The sequence below is a fragment of the Zonotrichia albicollis genome, chromosome 6 (assembly GCF_047830755.1).
Source record: "Zonotrichia albicollis isolate bZonAlb1 chromosome 6, bZonAlb1.hap1, whole genome shotgun sequence".
Taxonomy (NCBI): Eukaryota; Metazoa; Chordata; class Aves; order Passeriformes; family Passerellidae; genus Zonotrichia; species Zonotrichia albicollis.
The window spans coordinates 49416307-49442371 of NC_133824.1; the positions used below are offsets into that span (position 1 = coordinate 49416307).

General features: G+C 42.7%; 2 protein-coding genes across 4 annotated transcripts; both read left to right on the forward strand.

The window, feature by feature from the left end:
• Window positions 1-2189: 2189 nt before the first annotated feature.
• On the forward strand, window positions 2190-13937 carry FBXO3 (F-box protein 3). Its single transcript, XM_005491671.4, has 11 exons — window positions 2190-2357; window positions 4222-4311; window positions 4756-4919; window positions 6440-6554; window positions 8510-8714; window positions 8967-9012; window positions 10097-10181; window positions 10827-10949; window positions 11334-11449; window positions 11786-11976; window positions 13039-13937. The coding sequence occupies exons 1-10, from the start codon at window positions 2248-2250 to the stop codon at window positions 11971-11973; spliced, it is 1242 nt and encodes a 413-aa protein (XP_005491728.1). The 5' UTR covers window positions 2190-2247; the 3' UTR covers window positions 11974-11976; window positions 13039-13937.
• A 3636-nt stretch (window positions 13938-17573) lies between these two features.
• Window positions 17574-23932, forward strand: LOC102065000 (CD59 molecule (CD59 blood group)). Of its 3 annotated transcripts, none has more exons than XM_005491668.4 (4): window positions 17574-17736; window positions 19962-20039; window positions 20769-20870; window positions 22349-23932. In XM_005491668.4, the coding sequence occupies exons 2-4, from the start codon at window positions 19976-19978 to the stop codon at window positions 22540-22542; spliced, it is 360 nt and encodes a 119-aa protein (XP_005491725.1). In that variant the 5' UTR covers window positions 17574-17736; window positions 19962-19975; the 3' UTR covers window positions 22543-23932. The 3 variants fall into 3 exon arrangements, with proteins under 3 accessions (XP_005491725.1, XP_074399821.1, XP_026652042.1); XM_074543720.1 differs by lacking the exon at window positions 17574-17736 and adding an exon at window positions 17797-17818; XM_026796241.2 differs by lacking the exon at window positions 17574-17736 and adding an exon at window positions 17807-17879.
• Window positions 23933-26065: the final 2133 nt, after the last annotated feature.

Here is a 26065-nt window from a genome sequence, read left to right on the forward strand (position 1 = left end):
GAACTGTCTTTATGTTTGTGTGGTTCACCAGAGTCACCTCAGGATCATACAGCTCTCATTCTGAGTTCTCCTACCCTGCTCCTTCTAGGCTCTTTATTACAGTCACTCCTTGTGTTCTGGTTAATTTCACATGATCAGATTTCCAAGCCAAGGTCACTGCCTGGCTATTTCTGTGAAGCCCTGACCTTATTGCATCTTCGCTACAGCAAAGAGCAAACCCAATAAGAACAGTATAGAAACAACACAAATTTTCTGGACCTCAGCTTCTTTCTTGCTACCAATTCCCCAAGCTGCCTCCTCCCCTCAAAGTCTCAGTTTTGCCCACATATTATTGTCCATTTAGAGCACTAAAAAGCTGATCTTGTGAAGAACAGCCCATTCCCCAAAACTTTAGCACATTAGCTGAATTTCCAGAGACGCTCAGCACCCGGTGAAGATCCCCAGTGTGTCATTTCATTAGATTTTCAAGAAGTAAAAAGAAATGAAGGATGCTAAAAGCCTCATCATCTCTCACAGATTAAACACTGGACATGCAGAGCAATCTGAGCAGTTTCCAGCCTGATGAGTACCTCTGATCTATTTGGCCATTTGGGCTCCATGGCCGGTGATAATGGAAGAAAAATTAGGCTCCATTATTGAAGTGGAAAAGGACTTTTATGTCTAGGCTAAGCTAGGAAAATTCCATGATAACTTACTGGTGTCAACAGTTTCTGCAGCTGTCAGTTATTTGATGGGGGATGCAAAGGCTGCTGTGGGTAAAACATTGAAATACTACAATTTCAAATGGGTTTATGTTGGCTTTTGGTTCTGTGGGTTTTGATTGGTTGCTTGTTTTTTGTTTTTTTTTTTCCTTCAGTCTCGGCAACAGATATTTCTATTTTACTATGTTTTTGTTTAAATAATTGTTAGGACATCTATTGCCAGCCATTTCTGCATTTAAGGAGCCTCTAGCCTGACCAGGGGTGATAATCAATTTTTATAACTAATTCCTATAGATCCTCCACCTCCATCTTCGCCACTGCCTAAGCCCTTGAGCAACAGCTCAGATCTATGCAAGTGCTAGAAGCAAAACTTTCCAGGCTTTTGGCAAAACCTGAAAGACATAAAGAATTATGGACCTTCTCTTGGCTCTGCATGATTAGATTTTCATGGGCCACAAACCCAAGGGCAAACAAAAGTAATATCATTTTATTAGCATTTCAAATATACTTTTGCTATTGTGTTTTCTTCTCTACAGGAAACTTTACAATTATAGAAATTATAAAGGACAAAAATCTCCCCAATAGCTAGCAATAGTGCAGTCATAAAACCACCCCCTTGTTCCTTTCCAGTTCTTATTTGAGCAGTGTTGCTAGGACAATGAATTATTTCATGAAAATCCTACTGATACCTGAAAAAGAAGAGAGAAAAGAAAATAATTTCTAGCATAAAACCATGCTGAAGTAATAAGTCCTTCATGTAAGAATATTTAACTCACTAAAGGTGAGGGGCTTTAAGGGAGTGGTGTCTATTGCTTGTGCAGCTGTCGCATATCAAGCGTTCTCTTCCTGTAAAATGTGATCCTGAACATGCAACACTTTTTTTTTTGTTTTGCTTTGATGATATTCAACTCAGTAAGTTTATTTTCCCGGTCTCCGTTTTGCTCACTTATTATTGTTCGTTTAGATCACTCAGAAGCTGATCTTGTGAAAAGCAGGCCATTCCCTGACCAAAACCCCTTGGCACATAAATTGAATTTCAGGAGACCCAGGACTGAGTTCTGAGGGCCGAATTCTGAATTCTAAGAACCCAGTTCCAAGAGTCGAGTTTCGAGTTCTGAAGGCTGAGTTCTGGTTCGGCGTTCTGAGGGCTGAATTCAGAGTTTTGAGGACTGAGTTCTTGAGGGCTGATTTGGGACTTTTGAGTGTTGATTTAGGAGTTTTGGGGGCTGATATGAGAAATCTGAAGGCTGAGTTCTGATTTAGGACTTCTGAAGGCTGAATTCAGAGTTTTGAGGGCTGCATTCCGAGGGCAGATTTGGCAGCTCTGAGGGGAGATCTGGCACTTCTGAGGGCGTATTTGCCAGCTCCGAGGGTTCATTTAGCACTTCTGAGGGCAGATTTGGGAGCTCCGAGGGCACATTCGGGAGCTGCGAGGGCTGATTTGCCAGCTCCGAGGACGCCGCGGAGCCGCCGCCCCCGGGAGGCGCTGCTCGGGCGGCGCGGAGAGCGGTGTGATGGGCGGCGCGTCCCGGGGACGTCTCGCAAGATGGCGGCGCCCCCGGACATGGAGCTCTCCCCGAGCCTGAGCCTGGAGCTGCTCCCCACCGACCCGCTGCTGCTCATCCTCAGCTTCCTCGACTACCGGGATCTGGTGAGGTACGGGCAGCCCGTGGGGATGGCATGGGCGGCCCGGGGGCATGGCAGGGGCACGGCGGGCGGAGCTCCCCGGGCTGTGCGGGGAAAGGGCTTGCCTGGCTCCGGAGAAGCGCTGAGGGGAGGACACGGTCTGAGCACCTTTCCCTTCCAGCAGCACCGGGCTTTCCCCTCTTTTACCGTCATCTTTCTAAAAAAATGAAATGTTCCGTTTTACTGAGAAGGTGGTGAGGCCCTGGCACAGGCTGCCCAGGGAAGCTGTGGCTGCCCCGTGGCTGGAAGTGTCCAAGGCCAGGTTGGACGGGGTTTGGAGCAGCCCGGGATAGTGGAAGGTGTCGCTGCCTTTGATAGGAGAACTTATTGATCTATAAGGTCCCTTCCAACCCAAACCATTCAATGAATCTGTTTCTCTCTCCTCATTATGTGTTTGTGCCTAAAGGAAGCAGTAAGTAAATTTGTGAAATCAGTGTTTCCCTGAAGCTTCTGTTTCAACGGCCCAACAAAGGGTGGTCTTGCTGCTAGTAAATGTATTCCACCATTTGAGGAAAACGAAATGAAATGAAACAGGGTGACTTTTCAAGGAAAAAAAAAAAAAAACAAACATGGATGAAAGTGGCAGGTGCCTCTTGGGCTGAAGGGTTATGAATCACAGTGAAGATGTGAGTGTGGTTTTGGGTAAAACCTCAGCAGGCAAGTGCAAGGTTTGGCAGTGATTGAAATCACAGTGTTTAATCAAAGAGGGAGGAATAACCATAAGAAAACAGAGTATTACCAGAAATGTGGGAGTTTTGGTTTTTTATTACCCCTAATAATATTAGTCAAGAATGACAAGGATATCAGGGAGAATTCTGTTAGGATATCAGCAAAAAAAAGACATTAAGCATAGACAAAAATAATAACAGTTGTTATGGTGGCCCTTAGATATTTGACTTCTCCATTGTTTGTGTAATTACTGAGAATGGCTTGAATTTCACTTTTATCATGTTTGAAGCCACATGTTCCTGTGGTGCTGGGGTGCTTCCAGAAATTACAGGCTTGGTTGATAAACACCAGTACAATAGATTTCTGCAAGGGCTTTTTTCCATTGGGATATTTCAGTTCACCACCTCCTAAAAATATAAAAAATACCCATGTCACCATGTCATGAAATTTTTGCACCACCAGATGTCCAGGTGTGAATTGAATGTGTTTGTGGGGATGTGGATTGAAGGGGTGATGTCAGGAAATATGGGAGAATCACTTTGTTGAGGTTGATTTTGAGATACTAATACAATTCTAGTTTAGTTTATAAAACCTCCAAAAGCAATAACTGGAACCTTTTTGGTGCCCTCATTTGGGGTTAATCACAGTCTTGGAAACACACACATGTCACTGTAGAACAAGCTACTGATGGTGTCTTTTGGAGATTTTCTTCAAAGTTTGTTATTTAAACAATTTAAAGAGGAAAGTAAGTTTGTAATACTCAAACTGTATGGTTTCTGTATATTACTGTGGAAAAGATGGGGCAGAGCCTGACCATCCAGATAAAAAGGGATTTAAATCATAGCATCCTTTGCTACTGGAATGCTTTCCACTGGTGGAGTGGAGTCATGCTGGAATTGTTCAGGCACTGTTTACTCTGGTGTAGGTCTGCAGGGTGACCTGCTTTACAAAAGTACTTAATTGCTGCCAGTTCTTTAAGTGTGTGGAAAAGTAGTTCATGACTTACACAACTGTGATGAAGACCTTTAACCATTGTAAGCACAGCTCTTAAAGGACAGCCAAATCATTTTCAAACTGCATTTTTTCCATGAGAATGTGATGTGTGATACAGCATTTCTGCCTGTTTGTTTTGCTGCAATCACATTTAATGATTTTATATTTATAGTTGCTGCTATTTAAATAGAAGATTAAATCAGCTATCAAGCCATGACCCACTGTGGAAAAGACACTGCAAAAAATACTGGCTCATTTCAGAGTAAGTGGGATTGTTTTAAGCTTTTTTTTTCCTATGAAAATGAATTTCTAAAAGATGTTCAGCTGATTTTCAGTCCATCTTACACCCAGCTCATACTCTCAGCTTCTGCATAGCTGAGAAAAGCTGAGTAATGAAGGATGTGAATTAGCTTTTCACCAGCTCTGAGGTTCACTACCAGACAGAGCTCTGTTCAGAAGGCACTCTGTGTGAGGGAGTATTGTTTCTAAATTTTCCCCTAAGTAGCCCAAATGTTTCCTAATTCTGTTCCAACTTGCTGTTGAATAGATGCTGGAATTAATTGAGTTTGTGTAGCTTCACATGGCACAGAGTGTTCCTGGGTTAATGTTATGCATCCCGTTCCTGCCAAATAACAAATACCAACTCCTTGGGTTTAGAAGTCTCTTCAAGCTGCCATTTGAACACATTTTCTCCGTGTGCCCTCAGGGAGGAAAAAAGCAGACGGAACCAGAGCTGGAGAGCCATCTTCATCAGCACCTACTCTGATTTGGGAAGGTACATCCACTACTATGCCACGCTGAAAAAGGCCTGGGATGACCTGGAGCAGTACCTGGGGCAGTGGTGTCCGCGCATGATCAGCTCTCTGAAAGGTACCTGGCAGTAGCTTGCTTCACCCAGCCCTGCCTGTTATTAGGCCTCATGCTGCTTTCAGGGAAGGTGTGTGCTTTAATTAGCAGAGTCCTGAAAGTCAGATGTGCTCTCCCTTCCTTGCAAACACAGGCACAGTCCTTGCCCAGTTCCTACTGATCCAAAGATTCTCTGAAATCAAGGTGATTTTTTTCTAGTGACTGCTCTGTCTTTATCACACTTCCAGGTTGCTATGACCTATTGTTTATTTTTTTAGTGTAGTAACTCCATTGCTTTGAGGACTTGCTGGTGGGATTTTATTTGTGAGGTTTTCATAAGACCTCATTAAAGCACTGTCACATGAAAGCAGACGTTCTAATCTGAAGCCAAACAAAAAGGATGTTGTTGAGTTTTATTTTTTTCTGTAGGTCTTACAGTGGCCTAGTGTTGGAACACTATTTTTTCCTTGCTGTTTTTACTCCCCTCCTAGATTCTGTTTTCAGTTTCAGTTTCTATTTTAATCCTTGAAGTACTTCCTGTGTTCTAGGTCGTAAGTCACAGCTACAGTGAGTTTTGGCTTTTCTGGTATAGGGGACAGAAAAGCTTTTACATTTTCAGCTGCATTTCAGTTTTCTGTATGAAGCTGACTTTTAAACCATGATGTCTAATTTAACCTGATCTGTGAAATTAAGAGACAAATGGTCTCTTAAGAGACAATATTAAGAGACAGATTATTTCCTTCCTGTTTAAATTTTGCATTTTCTTGGTTTGCTTGGATAGTGCTGGATTCTTACATTTTGCTAAGTATTTTTCAAGATGGAATGTGAAGCTTTTATTTATGTACAGAAAGACAAATTCCAAATTACCAATTTCCACTCTTACATAATGATGGCAGGTTTTGGATAAAATTTAGCCCTTTTTCATATAATTTGTAAGGGATACTGTTTCCATGAGTTATGTCCTGTTAATGAAACAGATAATGATTATGAAAAGGGCTTTAAGAAAATGGGTTGGATCAGACCAATTTTTGCTGGAAGTGAGGGAGTTGTAACCTGAAGTGCATGTGGAAATGTAAGAATAGTTCTTCTCCACCCCTTTGTGTTATTGACTTGAAAATCCCCCTTTTACAACCCATTTATTGCTTCAGTTTCCAGGTGAATGGGGGCTGCAGCCAGCATTTCTGTGTCACTGATGGAAGTGGAAACTGAAAGAAGCAACCCTTAGGGTGATGGAAGAGTAAAATCAATAGAGATTGAGAGCTGTAACTGGGACTCAGTTATGGCAGTGTTGTGAGGGAAAGGTTCATTCCACTTTATAAACATTTGCTGCTTTCAGGCCTGTGGAGGTTGCTGTGGAGGATTGGTGCTGTGTTTAATAATCAGAGTCCTCATTTTCCTTTCACATTTATGCAGTACTCATTGTGTACCACCCTGCACACAGTGAAGCCACCAGATACTGACTTGAGCCCACACTGGTTGGATGAGAGCATTTACAGATTCCATGCTTTGTGTTTGAAATGCCTGCACCATCCTTTGTTTTCCAGAGAGTGTGAGGGAGGAGGATCTGGATGCTGTGGAGGCACAAATCCGCTGCAAGCTCCCCGATGACTATCGGTGCTCCTTCCGGATCCATAACGGGCAGAAGTTGGTTGTTCCAGGGTAAGGACTGAAACTACTTACCAAGCATTAATTCCTTTTGTATTTCTTAGACACTTCACTTATTAAAAGGTGAAATGTCCCCAGCACAGGATAAATGAAGCATTTAAATGTATTGTGACTGAGTCACTGCTTAAGTGACACTTCCAGAATTGGCTGTCTTCTAATCTTGGAAGTAATTGGAAGCCCAGCGTGGTTTTCTAATTGCTCAAATTATTTTTCCACTTCCCCTTTTCCTAATGAGAACCCTTGTCAGTTTTTTGCAACAACTCTAAACTTCCAGCTGTTAGACTTTTAATCATAGCACTGCAAGTTGCTCCCCTGAAGTTTGGCTTTTTATTACAGAAATAAATTAGCCCCTTGCACTCTTTAAGCTTCATTCTTTAGTAATTATTTTATTCTTTAAAATAGGTAGGGAATGACTTAAAACCAGTTAGTCATATTAAGGTAGAATCAAATTTTCAGTTCTGTAAATTAAGTTTCCTCAGTAGAAGATTTTAATATTTTTATGCAGTTTCTGCAGTGAAAAACTCCCTTTTACATTAAGGTTAGAAGGCTGATGACCAAAGTTTCTGGTATTTCTGCTGTAGAAAAATTAGGTGTTTGAAGCACTGGATGAAGTGCTGCAAACAGAAGCAAAAGATGGAAAACTGCAGCAAATCTTTGCAATGTCTGTAGGGAGGAGTGCACTAATACTGCTCTGCTGAAACCTTCACTCATAAAGAAGGTGCAGCTTTCTCCAATTTGAGTGTTTTATGTGCAGAAGGGATACAGGAAACTGTTTTATGAAACCATAAGGATGATTTCTAGTTCTGTTTTCTAGGAGAGACTTCAAAATTTTGTAGAGAGGAGATAGGTGCCCTAGTTCTGTAGATTTCAAATGGTGTTCTGCAGCCATTTGCATCCTCTCTTCCACTGTTTCACTCCCAAAAAGCCTCCACTGTAATGATGTGGCAATGGAGGGGCTGCAGGAGCAGACACAAAGCTCTGGGGAAGTCTTCCAGCTTGGAGAACGGCTTCCAGGAGAAGGTGTGGTCCCATGGGGGATGAATACTGGGAAGATCAGGGGTAGGCAGTGGAAGTTTGTGCAGCAGGTTGTTGGATCAGAAACAGAAACTCTGTGGGACTTGTCCTTGTTAGGTGCTTCAGGTTTCTGTGTTGGCATGTTGGCACAGCTTCTGTAGAACATACTAATTCCAGGCCAGACTTCCTAAGGAGAAAGAGGAATGGAACCTGTTGCCCAGGATGGGATCAGCTTTTAGCATGCTGACATGTGGCAGCTTGCACCTGAGTCACTGCTTTCATAACAGCATCTGCTCAGCATCTGCAGGAATTTGCATCTCATTTGCCTTTCCCTGGTGTTCCCAGCTGGGAGTGTGGGTGTGGAGTGTACACTCAGGTTTGGCTGATGTGAACTAATAACTAATAATGGTGCAGCATGTGGATGTTCAGCTTGGATTTCTGTGATGGTGTTTGCAGGGGTCCCAGGATGAGGGAGGAGATGAGAATGTTGACTCCATGTTTTAGAAGGCTTGATTTATTACTTTATGATATATATTATATTAAAACTATATTAAAAGAACAGAAGAAAGGATTTCATCAGAAGGCTGGCTAAGAATAGAATAGGAGTGATAACAAAGGCTTGTGACTGACTGAGACAGTCTGGACAGCTGGACTGTGATTGGCCATTCATTAGAAACAACCACATGAGACCAATCCCAGATGCACCTGTTGCATTCCACAGCAGCAGATAATCAATGTTTATATTTTGTTCCTGAGGCCTCTCAGCTTCTCAGGAGAAAAAATCCTAAGGAAAGGATTTTTCAGAAGATATCATGGCTACAGATTTTCAGCTCAGTCTCATTTGCATGTAAAGCATTGAAAGAAGCAGTTTCCAAAAGATGACCAGGCAGCTTTGCCTTGTGAGTGATGTTGGTTCCCTGTTTTTGCTGTTGCAGGCTGATGGGCAGCATGGCCCTGTCCAACCACTACCGCTCCGAGGACCTGCTGGACATCGACACGGCGGCCGGGGGCTTCCAGCAGAGGCTGGGGCTCAAGCAGTGCCTGCCCCTGACCTTCTGCATCCACACTGGCCTCAGCCAGTACATGGCCCTGGAGAGCGTGGAGGGACGCAACAAATACGAGATCTTCTACCAGTGCCCGGTAAGGAAGATGTGTTTGTGTTCCCACAGTACCTCTGTGCTGATGGGTAGTGCAGGAGCCTTGTGGGAAGTTGAAGCTGTAAATTCTGTGGTCGTGGGAGCACTGTGAGTTTTACATGTCTGAGGGTCTGACTGGGACTACAGTGATGTGTCAGGACTTCAGGTTTAGTGAATATAGGGAAAGTGATATTTAAATTGTAACCTTGAAAGTCCAATGCTCTCTAATATGTCCTTAAACTTCTTTCCCTTTCAGGAGCAAATGGCTCGCAATCCATCTACTATTGTTATGTTCATTACAGGTAACACTTCAGATTAAATATTCAAAATAAAATAGTCAGTGTGGGATCATCCAACATATTTAGAAATGTTCCACTTGGCTTAATCTTGGCTTACCATGGGGTGGAGGGGAAATTCCATGCACAGCATTTCTCTTCGCATTTTAAAGGTGGCAGGTAAATAGTTCCACTTCCTCTATTCAGAGCTTTATATAAGGTTTACTTTATACACAGTATACTTTATACAAGGTTTGCATTTTGTGGATTAGTGATAGAAAGAAGGATAATAAACTTGGGAGTCCCTTAGCATTCCAAAAGATCAAAGGACAGCACACACAGCTCATGCTCTAAGGAAGAAGGAGTAAGTACACTTAATCTAGCAGGAGTGGGAGTACTTGATAACACATCAGGGAAGGCAAGGATAATAATTTCTTGGTAGCTCAGCTTCAATCCAGTTTTGAATCAGTAATATTGACAAACAGTTGAACTCTCTGCTTTTCTATTGAACTGTATATTGCAATGCTTGGAAGATTTATGGCTGAGAAATTCATGTGCAGAAAGCTGGCCTGTAAAACTCTCTTCTTTGAGAATTAAATGTGACAGCTTGAGAGTGTGCTTAGCAATCAAGCTGTTCCATAATGATGGCTGTGGGTGTGTGAAAAGCTGCTCTCAGACAATGGCTGCAAGTGTACAAAATCCCACAATGACATACAGCCTTAGTCTTCTGAGCTTGTAGAGGAGTGCAGAGTGTGTCTCTGATTTATCCCTCTTTTAAAGGAGAGGAAATGCTGCAGTATTCCTTAGAGGGTTTCCATATGGATTCCAAGTGATGAGACCCTGACTATGATGTTGAATACCCAAGAGATTCTTTGTTGGCTGTGTCATTTCTGGAGAGTGCACCCTGAACCCTTCAGTTCTTAATTGGTTTCTCCAAATGATCCTTGTTGGTAGAATGATCTGGAATATTGACTGACTCATCTCAATAAACCTGAGAGTTTTTAATAAAAATAATCAAAGCTTTAAACTTTTTCCTTGAAGTATTCACTGTAAATGTGCTTAGTGGTAAATTTGCCCACTCTTAGGAATGTTTTCCTTCCTTGCCATCTAGGTACATCTTACTTGGAATGGTTTACATCTTATGTAAACAAAGTTGTCACTGGAGGTTATCCTATCATCAGAGACCAGATTTTCAGGTATTGTGACTGGGATTTGTAACCTCAGTGCCAGGTTTTGGTGCTGCTTCTCTGCATGCTTACCTCTCCCCAAGTAGTTTCAGGTGTCTGATACAAAAACTGGTGGTGGGGAGAGGAGAAAGCCCGTGAAACTACTGAAAATGAACATGTAAATCAGAATGCTTAAAGCAACTTTATTTTTTTAACCAGAATCTTCAGATTGCATTAATGGAACCAGAATTTTGCATTATAAGTTACCTGAAGTTTAGCAAACAACATGATATTTATTCTGTGTGCCATGAGTGTGGTTTTGCTGCAGGACTGTTCAGAGTTACTAAAAAAACAAATGTTTCAGCTAATTGGTCTCTTGAATACATAAATAAGCAGGACTACTTCTGGTGTTTGAATCTTCATGCACTTGCAATTTCTTCTAAATACAATCAAGAACTTTAATTCTGTCAAACTGGAATGCTGTAGAACCAGCATTCCAGGTCCTTGGATCTGTAAATAAATTTGCTGCTAGAGTTTCTGAGTTGTTTTCTTTTTATAATGACACATCCCTATTTAAACAAACGTTTTTATTAATATTAATTATTAATAATGAACCACTTTTTGTATTTAGTTTTCTGTATTGAGTGTGCAGAGTTAATGCTCTCCTCTCTGCAGGTATGTGCATGATAAAGATTGTGTTGCTACCACGGAAGATATCACTGTGTCTGTGTCCACCTCTTTTCTACCTGAACTCAGCTCTGTACATCCACCACATTATTTCTTCACTTACAGAATCAGGTAAAAATAACTGAATTTATTCTTACAATGCGGGGTAGACCTGCAAAACAAATTTATGCACAGCATTCAGAAATGTTCTGAAATTAACAGGAGGTGTACAATATGCTGTACTTTTCAATAAAGTAATCCTGATCATTACTTGGTGAGGTATGCAAAGTACCAGTCAAATTGGTAATTGCTAAAATACAGTGATGGGTAGGGGAAAGCAGTTGCAAGCAGCTCTGGTGATTTAGAAAAGGGTAAAAGATATTGAAGCATGGAGATGGATCCTGCCAACTGATATGGGCCATTTTAGTGGGTGTTTTCTTTTCCCAGTCTGCTTTGTGATCCCAAGGGCACTAAAACATTTCTTGAAAGGATTGTGTTATGTTCTTGGACTTCTAGAATTGAAATGTCCAAAGATGCCCTTCCTGAGAATGCCTGTCAGCTGGAGAGTCGATACTGGAGAATAACAAATGCCAAAGGTGATGTGGAAGAAGTGCAAGGTCCTGGAGTAGTTGGTAAGTGAAAAATTACTGGAGAGAGTATTTAATGTTCTTGTTATTAAAATTCTGTTATTGCCTGTTTGTTGGGTTGTGGGCTTTGTATCAAAGTCAGAGAAAAAGAGAGGTGTCCCTCTGTTTTGGCTTTCAAGTTTGTAAGGGGTATCTGAACATCCTGCTGCTTAACCCTCTCCAGTTTTTTATACTATCACTAATTGCTAAGCATCAATTTATGCATCCACTGGAATACAAAGTGATCTGCCTGAGTCTGTTGTGGAGTGCAGCTCTTTAGCAACTGCTGAATGGTAGTTCTCCATCAGTCCTTACCATTGTGATGTGATATTTCACCCACAGGAGAGTTCCCAGTTATCAGCCCAGGGAAGGTCTATGAGTACACCAGCTGTACCACGTTTACCACAACCTCTGGATACATGGAGGGCTACTACACCTTCCACTGCCTCTACAACAAGGACAGATTCTTTAATGTCACAATCCCTAGGTTTCATATGGTGTGTCCAGCATTCAAGGTGTCCACAGCATGAATGGTAAGCAGAGGTGCAGTTGGCTAAACAAACCCCAAAATTGTAAAAATTACAATTACAGTGCTGAGTAGTGTTTGTATTGCTGATTCCATACAAAACATTCCCCACGATTCAGAGTGCCTCACTGGTGCCTGCAAGCATGGCATTGCATGAACTGCTTGGGTTTCAGAGCTCCCTCCTTGGTGGGAGCACTCTCATTAATTACAGCCATAATAATGTAGCTCTCTATTCAGACATGCTCTAGTTAATGACAGTGTAAAAACTGTAGAGCCTGTGATGTGCATTAGTTCTTGCTGAAAGTGCATTTTATGAAGTCACTTAATGACTTTGCAAATCACCAAGATACTTCAATTGCTGTTAATTACAATGTAGTTTTAGTTTGGAGATTGTGGGTTAATTATATAATTTCTCCCTTTTCTTTGACATATTTAGAGAAGAGCTCTTGATTTATTTTATCCCCAGCATTAGTGCAAGCACTGAGGAGCTGTGAGCTTTCCTCAGGAGCAGGCAGCTGCTTGCACACTGTGACAGGTTTATCCCAGGATTTCAGACACTCATTCCCAGTGGCTCTAAGAGTAGGTGCCAGCAGATGTCGTGCTTCTAACAGAAAATGACATCTCTTAAATCTTGCTCACATTTTTGGGAATTGTAACTGCCTTCCTAGCTTCCTTCCCTTCAGTTGATTGAAAGAGTAATTTGCTTTTCTCTGTTGCTCCACTCCTATTTTAAAAGTAGTCATGACCCTTTTCTTTTTAAGTTACTTTAGTAAAAGACAGCCTAAACCACCAAGAAAATGGGTACAGCTGAGCTACTGAACTGTGGCTTTACATAACTTAGGTAGGGAATATTGAAACCCAGTGGATCCTTAGGGAGTGAAAGGTCAAGTAGTTTGGCAAAATGACCTCTGTTGCAAATTAACCTTGGTTTTAGGACATAGATCACAATGTCTGCTTCAGCTAATGGGTGTGATAATGCAGCCCAGATTTTTCTAGGCAATTGTTAGTGCTTTCTTAAAATTAACCTAAAAGGAAGATTTTATTTAAACCTGAGTGTGTTTTTTATCAGGCAGCAAATCCCAGTGACTCTGCAGTGGATGAAGATGAAGATTGCACAGGCATTGATGACTCCTGAGATCCACGTACAGTGTTGGACATTCCTGCACCCTCTGGACGCTGCCATTGGGATTTCTGCCCAAACAGTTTGTGTGAGCTGGACTCTTCAGGGCTAGTGCATAGGAATATTTCTGACTGTTGTAAATGAACTCTGTTGCACATCAGGGCAACTAGCATGAATGTTGGTGCCAGTTCTCATATTCATTAAGAGTATAACTTCTATTTCCTTGGTTTGGAAGTGGGGGAAGAGGGAGGTGTTTGGGCTTTGTTTATTTTTTCTGAAGTGTGAAACAGCTTGATAGTCCAAGGTACTCATATCTCACATTTTTAAAGTATTGCCTACTTATGATCATACTGCAAATATGGTGTAGGGATTTGGTTTATACAAAGCATTAGAAGGGTGTATCCTGTTGTCCTTTCTCATGAGTTTCTGCTCTGGATAACTGCTGCTAAGAATGAAACCTGCAGTTTGGTCTGAATATCCCATTTGGGTGAGATTAGGTGCTGTTATGCTTTTTTTTTTTTTTTTTTCTTATTAACATAGTAATAGCAAAAAATTCTGGTCATCAAAATGTATAAATTAGGAGTAAAACTGGTCTTATTTATAGACAATCTATTTGTCAGTTGGATTTTATGCTAAGTGACTCTGACTGGAGAATGCCTCTGGGAATGTAGTGTCCATGCATAATCTGCCACTCGTTAAGTAAGGAATTTCTCAATGACTACAGAATATGGATTTGTAAATATGTTTTGAGGTTTTTTTTTTCTGTTACATGATGTTTGCTGTTGTCATAGGTGACAAATTTATGTTATGTATCATGTTTTCCTGAGCCCTGGATGAATTTTTGTAACTGAATAAAAAAGAAAAAAATAAATAGGAGGCTGGCAGAACAGCAGATGGCTAGAAGATTTATATTTAAAGAAGTATCTGTTTGCTTTATCTTTTTTTGTTTCTGTTGTCATTAATAAACAACTGCCTCTTTTGTTCTCAAGTGTTAAGTGGGACTGTTTTTGCCAAAACTTGAGCAATAATTTTGTGACTAGCACTGGTGTAGTCACTTCTTTTGACAACCATATATTGTAGGTTTATGAGGTGGACTGGTATATTGTGGTTCCAACTCAAATTTTCCATTATTGACTAATTTCCAGATTTCTCTTTTTTTTGCAAGTCCAGGTATTGGATTCTTCATGTGCTCACAGCTTTTCCTGATGCATTTTCCACAGTGGCACACGGTGGAAAAACAAATATTGAGTCTGATCCCTACAACAACAGTCATTAGGTGAAACATCTCCAGAAACTAAACCAGCTTGTGTTGTCCCTCAAAACACTGAGTTGCTGGAATGCTTCCAAAACACAAGGATTTTTGAGGATTACCACACTAGTACCTGTGAGGGGTAAGAAATTTCCACAAGTTTGGCCAAGGATGAGTACGAGAAGGTTTTAGTGGAACTAGAACTTACTGCAGGGCTGTCAGTGCCCTGTGTGTTTCCAGGGACAGATAAACCCTCCTGGCTGGAGGCTGTTCTTGGGAAGTTTCCTCCCAGGATCTCGATGTTCCAGTGCAGCGGAATCAGCTCAAGGTCATGGGACTCTACACAATAGTCACTGCCAACTCTTGGCAATTTCACACATTTTTGGGGAGTGGTTCTGAGCTGGAATTCCTGCTGTCTGTGGGAGAAGTCAAGATCCAGGACAGTGCTGTGCTTTCAGCCCTGAGCGCTGCCGTGCCAGGGTTTGAGGCCTCAGCTCTGGGCACAGCTGGTGGCAGAGGGGTCTGGAGTGAGGAGGCAACCAGGCAGGGAATGGAGGGATTGCTGCTCCTGCCCTGAGCCCAGTGTGTGTGCAGCAGGCCAGAGGGTGTTGCTTTGCTCCAGGGAGCTATTTCAGCACTGGGTGTGGTGCCTGGAGCTGCCAGCGGTGCTGCAGCTCCTCGTGATGTGCGTTTGAAGTGGGGCTGAAGCCAGGGGCTCTCCTCACCCCTCCCAAGAGGTGTGAATCATGGAATCAGTGTGAAATGGAAAACAAAGGCGTTGGTGATGTTTGGCAGCACTGCTGGACTGTGGGAATGTTCACTGAGCAGCAGGAGAGAGCGGAGTTGAGGTCCCAGTGCCACAGACAGCCCCTCACAGGTGTGGGGCAGGGTCACTCACTCCAGCTGCCCAACACTTCCTGTAGTCACTGGAATCACAGCAATGTCCTTCCCTTCAGCCACCCTCCTGCAGGCTCTGCTGAAGCTCTGCACCCTTCTCCTGGCTCACATCTGACTCTAGTGCTTGGTTAGGACTTGACCTGGCCAGCTAAAACCAGCCTTGTTGAACACCCTGCTACCCTGTGGTGAAACCCTGCTACATCCAACACAAACATGTACCTGCTCTGCTCCTTCTTCTGTCCCTATGCTGACAGAAGTCTCTTTATAATTGTTCTTTAGGATTCCTTCAACATTTTTGTGGGATTTTGCTGGCTGAATGGTTTCATGGAGGGGACCTTTGGTCATGATTTCTTTGCCATCACTGCATCACAGAGAGAAAAACAAGTGGTGTGCCAGCCAGTGAAATAGAAAAACCTAACTGAGAGTTGCTGTGCAAGTTATTCCAGTGTTCTGATGTTACTTTTTTTCTGTCATTGTTTAATTTCTCAAAAGTTATGCAAAGAATTTAAGGTGCAAAATTCAGGTCAAGTTTGAAATACCGTTTAACTGTGATGATACAGATAAATGTGTGCTCTTGTTGGAGGACTCTTGCCAGATTTTGGGGAAGGAAAACAGGTAAGTGTTCAGCTCTGGCTGAAGTTCCTTGATCCCAGTTCCTCAGCTAAGTGAATTAATATGGGTTTTTTTCCTATCATATTAATTGAGGGGTTTCTCATTTAATAAGCTGCATCCAATAATCTACAAGCATCTTACTCTTACATCTCTTTTTTATTTATGGCTTAAACAGAGGCAAAATCTTTTAAACAGAAAATAATATACTGAGCTGACTGATAACACACCAAGAGAATCTGATGTAAGTTCTGAGTGATTTAGGATTTGCTTTAGGTTTAGTAAATAAATAGACAGTTTAGGTGGGATAAAAATAAATCTAAGAATCCTTTTTAAACATAACTGGTAGTTTTACAGGTATTTCATATTGTCCTCAAGTCAGCACTGAACTTTTTTTTTTCCTAGATAGCATGCATTTAAGTAAAATAATTTTGGGGTCCTCATTTCTATTGCTGTTCAATGTTTTCCTGGGTTGTGAATGTTTAAATCTAGATTCAGGTACCTATGGAAGAATGTGCCACTTTCCACTCCTGGTTTTTCCTTTGTGTGTTCTAAAACCCTTCACTGTTTTCATTTTTCTGTTAATTCATACCGTGAGGTATCTGGGGAGATCTTAGAGCCCCTTCCAGTACCTAAAGGGCCTCCAAGGAAGCTGGAGAGGGACCTTGGACAAGGGCCTGGGGTGACAGGGCAAAGGGAATGGATTTTAAATGATGGGGTGGATTTAGATGGGATATTGGGGAGAAATTATTTAATCAGAGCATGGTGAGGCCCTGACACAAGTTTCCCAGAGAAGCTGTGGCTATCCTTTAATGGCCATCCTTTAAGTGCTCAAGGCCAGGTTGGATGGAGCTCGGAGCAACCTGGGATAGTGGAAGGTGTCCCTGCTGTGAAAAATGCCAATCACTTGTTTTTAAAATTTTAAAAGTTAATAGTAATAAAATGGTTACAAAAATAGTAATAAAATTAGAGTAATAAAAATTTGGATAATAAGGATTTGGGACAATATGAGACAATAAAAACAAAGAGTTATGGACAGTCCGGGTACCTCTTTCAAAATAAGCCTGAAAAAGGACCCCCGTTAACAGAGGATTAACCCTTAAAAGCAATAGTCTGTTGCATGTTCATACATCTCATACATGGTGCATAAATTCTATTCAAACAAAGGATTCTGTCTGGTCACTGTCAACTTCTTCCTCTTAATCCTAAGAGCTGAGCGAGGCAGGAAGAAGTTCACTTCTTCTGATAATGGAGCAATAAATTCTCTTTCTCTGAAAGATTTAGGTGTCCTGTGGCTGCTATCTGTTGCAAGTACCTCATTCCCCTCTTAAAAAAATATCCCAGATATATAGTTTCTATATTAACATTATGTTATAACCTAAAACTATATTTAACACACTACTTAAAAGAATTAATACAGCACTACTTTCTAACACAACACATATACTATTCATTTTAATATTTACAAAAAGCCAATCATAAAATACACATTTTTCACAATTACAAAACTACATTTACCATACTCTTAAAAGGTTTAAAGGACACTACTCAATACACCATAATACATATAGTAAATATCTGCGTAGAGTCATGTAACATGCACTTTTCACACCTGCCCATGGCAGGAACGAATGGTCCTGAAGTTCCCTTCCAACCCCAAAGCGGCGATGCCCCATGACGCGTGAGGGAGGGTGGCACAAGGGTCCCTGGAACCCTTCCCGGCCGAGACCTCCCTGCGGCCGCCCGGCCCTCGGGAGCGCTTCTCCCGCCTCGGCTCCATCCGCGGCTCCCGCCCCGCCCTGGAGGCGGCACCGCCGGGAGAGCAGCGCCGGCCGAGGCAGCCTCGCTCCGCATCGCCGCTCGCCGCGCACGGCAGGATTTGCCCGCGGAAGGTGAGCGGGACAAGCGCGGAGCAGCAGCGGCAGCGCCGGGAGCCCGGCAAGGCCAAGCGGTGGCGGCGGGGGGAGCGCGCAGGTCCCGCTACGGCGGAGAGCAGGGGCAGAGATGGGGAGAACGGCGGCGTTTCCCGGGAGCGGTGGGTGGCAGTGCGTGCCCGGCCCGGGGCAGGTGGGCTCGGGCCGGGGCCGTGCCCTGAGTCACTGCGGGCGGCCGCACCGCACTGCGCTGCGCTGCGGGGCCGAGGCACGGAGCGGCAGCGCTGGGCGGTGGAACGCGGCCAGGAGGCACCGGCACCGGTACCGGCACGGGCTGAGCCGCTCCCCGCGGGGATGCCGCTCCTGGTCCCCTTCCCCCTGTCCTCTCCCCTTTCCCCCCACGCTGGCGTCTGCGGTGACAGCAGCAGCGGGTCTTGTCCGCCTGCCTCCTCCCAGGTGGGACTGCAGAGAAATTCTGTTTCACTGCCGGGCACTGAGCCTTCCGCGCTGTGATAGTAGCTGTTTCCTCTCATTGAGATGGGCCGGGTGATACGAATAATTTAGAAAATTCAGTTTAGGAGGCGTTTTCTTCTTTAATTTCATCTAAGCCACATTGTGAATTGCTGTTTTTAGATCTAGTATTTGCTTTTCAAAGGTTGGAATTTCCCGATTATACATTTCTGAAAACACACAACAATTATTTCCCCAGAAACAGATGCATTGAATTACTGCTCTTTTGCTGGCTCTGATGATTTTTATTCATCTGCTTTATATTTATGCTGGTCATGACTTGGTGTTGCTGAAAGGCAGAGCTGTTTTTGTCTGCTGACACATGGGTGACTGAGGGTTCCTGGAAGATGGAGAGATTCCCAGGGCGGTTCTGTTTGCTGTCCTGAAGGGCTCTTGCTGTAACTACCAGACTGAACAGAGCTGCTGTAGATCTCCATCACTGTGGAACAACCCTCTGGCTTTGAAAGGCTTCTTGCAAAGTTGTTTAGCCCAGAAAATAAGCTCATCTTGCACATTATGGTTTTGTTTTTTATAGTTTCCCCTCTGCTCAACAGTAAGTCATATAGAGGGGAGAAAAAAGAGAGCAGGTTGTGGGGTTTTTTTTAGTAATTGAATGAGTTTTCTTAAGGTTCTTTTGGATAGGTTTGAGTTTTTTGTTTGATGACTTTTGGGATTTTTGTCAGTAGAAAAATTAGCTAAACTTAAGGTTGAGAAGTGTTTAAATATTTTTTTGCTGTGAACCCATTTTGTCAAGTCCACAGTCAGTGTCCTGGGAGGAAAAAGCTCCATCCTAAAATGGTTAAGGTCTGCCGTGTTAAAATCTTACAGTTGCAGGCAGAATAAAGAGCAGTGACAGTTTTACTACATTTTATTGGATGTAAAACTTGTTATCTGAATACCTTTAATATTTTGGAACTTTGAATGCCACTTGGGCTTTAAAGACAAACACAAATCATGTCCTTCTAGCACAAGTGAGGTCCCTCTCTCCCTGCTGTGTCCGCTTGATGCCTCCTCAGAACATCCCCCTCTGCAGTAGCAGAGGTTTTTCAGCAGGAGCTGGGATTGTAGTGCAGAGCCTGTGTGCAGAAATCAGTCTGAGAACTCTGCTTTGGAGCTGCCTGTGTTAAAAAAATTCCTGACCTTCCCATCTGGCTGCTGCCTACGGATTGCAGCAGCCATGGAGACCTGAGCCACTGCTGCAGGCACTTGGTGAGTTACTGCCTGTGTCGGTCCCTCAGTGAGAGGGAGAAATTTTGGGAGAGGAGAGGCAAAAGCTCCCGCAGAGCAGCCAAACCTCTTGCAACCCCGTGAGAGAGGAGAAAGGAGAGCAGTCTGGCTCCAGGGTTACTGGGGAATTGCTAAAAGAGAAAAAGCATTTGAGACCTTTCTTTTTGTTAGGTGCATTTGTAGCTGTGAGAAATTGGGAGGCCTGTTGAATGGTGTAATCAGAGAGGAGACCCATCTGAGCCTGTCAGGGCTCAAATGTCAGTTCTGAGAATAAAAATCCTGTTCTCAGAATAAAAATCCTCTCTTGGAAAATGCAGTTATTTTTCTCTCTTGTGTTTCCCTGTTTTTCCTGTAGAAAGTGCAGTTATTTTTCTCTCTTGTGTCTCCTTGTTTTTCCTGGACAGTGCTTTCAGTTTTATACTGAAACAAATCTTAAAACTTTGGTTCATCACCAGGCACTTTGCTTTTAAATAGAATAAACTTCTATTACCTCTTTATGCCCTCAGATTAGGGAAGAAGCATGACCAAGATGAACTGCATCCTGCTGACCACCTGCATTGTTCTGATTGCTTTTTGTGGCTCTGGTGAGTAGAAGAGAGGGACTTAGTGGTTTAATGTTATGGCAGAGGCTGAGAAAATCCTGGAAGAAAATGCCAGAGGGGGGAAAACCAGTGAGAAAGGCCTGGATTAGTTAATACCACTGTGGGGAATGTCAGTAACCATCGAAGCAGGGCTCAGTTTCTGTTCTGATTATCTTGGGTCAAAACAATCAGAACAGGAGATTCTCAGGAGAGAGAATCAGGGGTATGATGTGGTGCTGCTTAACACAACAGAAAACTGATGTTTTGCTGCTGGAAAATGGGATTCCTCTTGTGTGAATTGGAAACTAGTGTGTAGTATGAGAGGGAAAGGAAATGGATTTTAAAAAATTGATAGAAAAAGACTGAGCTGCAAGTATCTGTCATTGCCTGGAAAAGGCAGTCTTCAAGAGCAGATAAAAGGAGCAAACGAACATCTTGTTCTGCAGGCATATAAAGGTGTTTTTTAAAGTGACATAAATACATGCTTCAAGATGTGCCTATCAAAATTGCCAGCCTCAATTGGTGCACTGACATAAGCTTGTCAATTTTAACTGAAGTCTTGAGTTTAACAATTTTATCTGAAGTCTTGAGCTTAATAAACCAAGCATATATTTAGTGACGATTAGATGCAGATAAGTGATTCTTCTTTTTTTTTTTTTTCCTTTTCCTTTTTAATGCTGCTGCTGTCTCAGTAGTTTAATACTCAGTGAAGATAAACCCTTGTTGTCTTAGGTTCTGCCTTAAGATGTTACCACTGTGACAACAGCCCTACCCTGTGCAGGACCAACAGCACCTGCTTAGCGACTGAAGACACTTGCTTGCAGTTAAAATTTGGTATGTACAGTGTCCCACAGACCTAAAATAAACCCACTTGGATCAGCTTTCATTGCCTGGACACCTCTAATCTGGCCCTAGCATGCATATCTCAGCCTCACTCAAAAGGAACTTGCAAATACTCTTGAAGGTCATGCTTATATCCAAGCAATAATGTAATGATTTAGATATGAGTTGTAGCTATACAAGCATGTACATAGATAGCTGTATATCCAGATTTAAAATATAAGCAAACAAACAAAAACCCACACAAGGGAGCTGCAAAAAAATAAAGACAGCATTGAGTTTCAAATACAAGTTGTCAGTCTATGAAAACAGATAAAGGATGTGTAGCCCACAAAATAAAGCTGCAGATGAATGGCTCAGTTGTTTGTGAATTGACACTATTAAAATAAATTCTCTTTTCCTGACAGTGAAGTGATTTGTGTCTGAGGATGGACATCTTTAACTAGATCAGGTTGCTCAGAGTCTGGCCTTGACTGTTTCCAGGGATGGGACATCCACCACCCCTCTCGACAGTCTGTGCCAGTGTTTTACCACCCTTATATCTACCTACTCTTCCAGCTCTGTCTTCTGCACGTTGTTCACTGAGAGCCCTGCCAAGTGCTGGCTCAGGCTGTCAGGGCACTGCTGGAGTCCCCATCCCTGCAGGGATTTAAAGGCCATGTGGATGTGGCACCTGGGGACATGGGTTAGTGGAGGGCTTGGCAGTTCTGGGTTAAGGATTGGGCTTGATCTCAGAGGTCTTGTTCAGCCCAGATGGTTCTGTGAATGCAAGCTGAGCTGGCTGGTGATGCCAGGTATCACTCAGGATCCACCCTGTATTTCCCTGTGGGTAAATTGGATATACACTGCTAAATTTCTAGAGAAAGCAAATTTGGACACTTCTAAGCACTTGAGCTTAAAAAAGGAAGTGCATGGCTGTGGCACAAACAAAACTGTAGGGCTGATACTGGGGGCACAAATGGCCCATGAACTGCAAGACACAAGACTTTACAAAAAGTGTCTCTTCTGGGGAGGGTGAGAGGCCAAGCCCAGTGATCTGTCCCTGAAATTTCACATCAAATTCTCATTTCCAGTCTGCTACAAAATTGGAGGTACATTTTTTACCTTATTAGCCACTGCTGTGCCAAGTGCTGTGGGTGGGATGTGGTCAGACCTTGCTCTCTTTGCACAGAATATTTCTTGCTAGAAGGTTTGTGCTGGATCTGTGCAACATTTCTGGGTGTGGAGCCGCAGAACCAGACCATGCAGCTTCTGCCTCCCTCCACTGCCCTCTGATGCCATGGCAACACAGACCACAAGGCCTCCATCCAATTTCTGTTTACACCATGGCCCCTGACACAAATTGAGCTTTGCCTTCTCCTCACAGTTTCATTCTCTAACAGTGGCAGTCTAAGCACTGCTTCTCTCTCAGTACCAAAAACGGTGTTACTGTCAATGCTGTCTTAATCTGTTTAATTTTTTTTGTTCCATAGGTAAACTGAGAACTTTCTCCTGCTGGAAGACATCCCAGTGCAATGTGAATGAAATTGCTGATTCCTTCCTGTTGGATAATTTTGAATTCTTTTGCTGCCAACACGACCTGTGCAATGAGAGTGCAATTACTGGGGTTAACAAAGCAGCCTTCAGTATTGCTTCTGTAATGGCCATGTTATGGATGCTCCTGTAATAATCCTGATTTCTAAGCTGTCCTTTCAAGATGAAGTTACACAAAACCATTAACTCTTTTCTATATAGCATATTTTCAGCTCCAATCCATAGGCAGAAATATTCCTGTGTAATTTTGTTTCCCTAGGTTCTGTTCTGTTCTGTGTGTTGTTACCACTTGGTGGGTGTTTTAATCTGTCCCCCTGCTCCTGGGGAATATCAGCTCTAGGGAAGTCATGTTACCTTGTGGAGAGCCTGGGCAAACTCCAGTGGGTGATGTGAAGGAGAAGGAACGCTACAGCTTTTCTGCTGGAAACTGTCATTTTTTTCCTGTCCCAAAAACTGTCATTATTTTTGGTTGGCATTTCTGTGGGTTTTGATTTGTTTTGCTTTGGATCCTCCTTGTCACAAACCAAGCAGTGGATTTGCCCTCAACACAAGAAGTGTTGGACCATAAGTGTACCTTGCTGCAGTCTTTGTGATGAATATGGAAATATTCAGTTTCAAGTCATGTAAACACTTTGTTCCCATCACTGTACCTGTTTTTTTTTTTTTTTTTTTCTACAAGCCAATGATATAACCTTGTCAAGTGCTGTTATTTTGGGAGAAAGCATCAACATTTCTTAAGCCAAAACCAAAATATTGCTGTAAGTGAGAAACACTTCTCTTTTTTTTAAAATATATATATTTCTGTGAGCATGTAGACAACATGTGATAGCTTCTTTTTGGATTTTCCTCATACATTACCGATGCTTAGGATTTTAAGTGAGCATGTGCTTTGCACTGAGTATTTATTGGTATACTGAAAATCAATTATAAAATGCTGAGGAGTTGAAATGGCACATGTAGGTTACTTCCTCACCTAGTTAGCTTTTGGGTTTTGTTGAAAACAGTGACATGTAAACTTAACCCTTCAAGCTTCCACCTAAGATTATTAAAGTCTTGCAGAACTTTCTTTCCATAAATGGCAATGCACAATATAGCTGTGTATTTATATAGCATGAATAATACCTGCTCCATCTGTAGGTGTGAGAGGTCAAATCCTGAAATACTTACATTGCTGTGCTCCGTGGTGGAGACAGACCTTGGGACAATCTCTGGTACCTGGGGACCCTCTCAGTCAGGTGGGATGCCAGATCTTCCTTTTTCTTCTTCTGGAGCTGCTGGCATATCCCTGCCAGAGTTGTGTCCATTGCCAATGGGATATCCTCTTCCTGAGGACCCTCACTTGTGCTCGTGACACCAGTGACACCAGTCACAACAAGGGTGTTGTTCCAAATCCCTGATGTAATCCACAATGTACCTTTTGGTTGAGTTTATTGTAGCTATGAAAGTGTCCTGGGATCTCTCCCATCACTCTAAATACAGAAGTTGTCCTGTCTTTGATAAATAAAAATGTCAAAAAAGAAGAACGTGGAGTGTGTGGTGATTTGTTGGTATTTACAGCTGGGTAGGACTCCAGCTGTTTCCATGGGAGGTGCATCCATGCTTGCCATCCAGAGACTCAGCAGGTTCCAAGCAGACTCTCCTTCCTTATTTTTATTTCCCAACTCATTAAAAACAGACACTGGAAGACAGCGATTTCTGCACAATGACTTTTTCCATTGTTGCAGCACCATTTGTCAAACTCAGGCTCATTTCTGGTGAAAAAGTATTAAAGCACTGGCTCAGTATAAATTGGGGGAAGGTTTGTAGCAGAGAGGTATCTTTTGTTGGACAAGGTGATAGATTCCTTATGCTTAAATCATCCTGATGACAGCATTTTTTCTCTATTATATTGTCAATGTATCTTTTTTGATGGTACTTTTAAACTTGTTTCATTGCCGTATGGCCTGCATACATAAAATATTCTTTTTTGTTAAGTGCAAAAAGAAGCTCTGTATTTTGTGAGTCTAATCTTCAAGCAATCATTTTTACTATTTCTTTTTTGATAGCCTTGAACACTTTGTCTAAATTATACTTCTTTGTTTCTCTTCTAGACGCAGCCTAAGCAACGAGTCCTTGTGTTTTAAATGTGTTACTTTCTTTTTGTAAAGATCAACCAGAACGTGATTTAATTCCTATAAGGTTTGCATTTTCTGAGTCTGGCTGTGCTGAGTGCTGAGCTCTCTCCTGCTGCTTGTTGAACAGTGGCTGCTCCTTGAACTTTGGCATTTCTCCCCCTGCTGCTGCTGTCTTATGCCCAGGTCTGCTGGCCAGTCCACAAAAAGGACCATTAAAACCAAGAGGGACGTGAAAACTTTAGCTCAAGTATTAAAATGTTGAAATTTGTTCTACCAGGACTCCCAAGTCCTCTGCAAAGCTGTTTTCTGGGGTGATTCCCAGTTTTGGGGTGGGTGTCACAAAGTGGTGCCTGAAACACAGGGACTCCAGGCTTTGGGCCTCCCTCAGTGGGAGCATCAGCCAGACACTGTGTGTGGTTCAGCTGTGTCCTGTAAGCCCCAGGACAACGCAGAATAAACTCGGGGTGAGCCGCTGTGCCGAGGTGTCTGTTGCCCCCTGCAGTGAGTGCTGGGTAACTTGTCCCTGTTGCCGGGGTTGCTTTGGTTTTATTTTGTCATTATCTGAGTGGTTTGCTCTGTTCTGCATTAGTGGCATGACTAAAACTCCATCCTTTGAATGTGCTTTTTGTGCCACTACACGTCATTTATGTACTAATGATCATCTGATCATCCAAGAATACCCTTCCCTACATCTACTTCTCATAACCAGCAGTCTCTTTTTTGGGGGATGCACACAAGTTATATAGGAACAAGAAGGAGAAGGTAACAAATGGAAGCTTCAGCAACAACAGGAATTCATTCTTGTGGTCTCTTTTGAGCATGAATTCCTCCTCCAAGTCCTCATGGTGGTAACCAAGTGTCCTTTGCCTTGAACTTGGGCATGGAGAGAGCTTGGGAGCCTCCTGCTACTGGTAGGAATGTATGCTGATACACCTGGTTGAGAAGAATTTGGCTTTATCCTGTGTGAAATCCTTCTCTAGTTTTACCATCCCTCATCAAAGATGAGGTGGGATGCCCCCATGTTATTTCAGGATGCAGGAAATTGTGAAAAGAAGCAGATTCATGGGGAAAAAACTGACAGGCAGAGCAAGCAATTTCCTCCCACTGCTTTTTGGTGTGAGAGGAATGAGGAGGCTGACCAGCGAGCAGCTTTATTTTGTAAAAAGAAGTAGCTAAGATAACACAATAGTCCCAGCAGAGAGCTGCACATTAAGTACCTCACTGTTGCACTAACTGGGGCATCTGGATTCTGCTGAAATATGAATATTAAATGCATTGAACTACAGTGGTGTTCCTCCAGCTGGAAGAGAGTTTAATGTGTCTGAATCTCTGTGTGTCTCCAAGGGCTTGGATCTCACTGGTAAATACAGTCAGTCCTAAGCTGGCATCACAGCAGGGGGGTTTGGCTGTGCCTAAACATCCAAGAAAGCCTTGTCTGTGAGATCCCCATGTTTACTGAGGCAGAAACAAGCACACTGCACTTTCTGACTCCCCACAAGGTGAATATTGCACTATCAACGCAGTGCTAACACCATCCTGCAT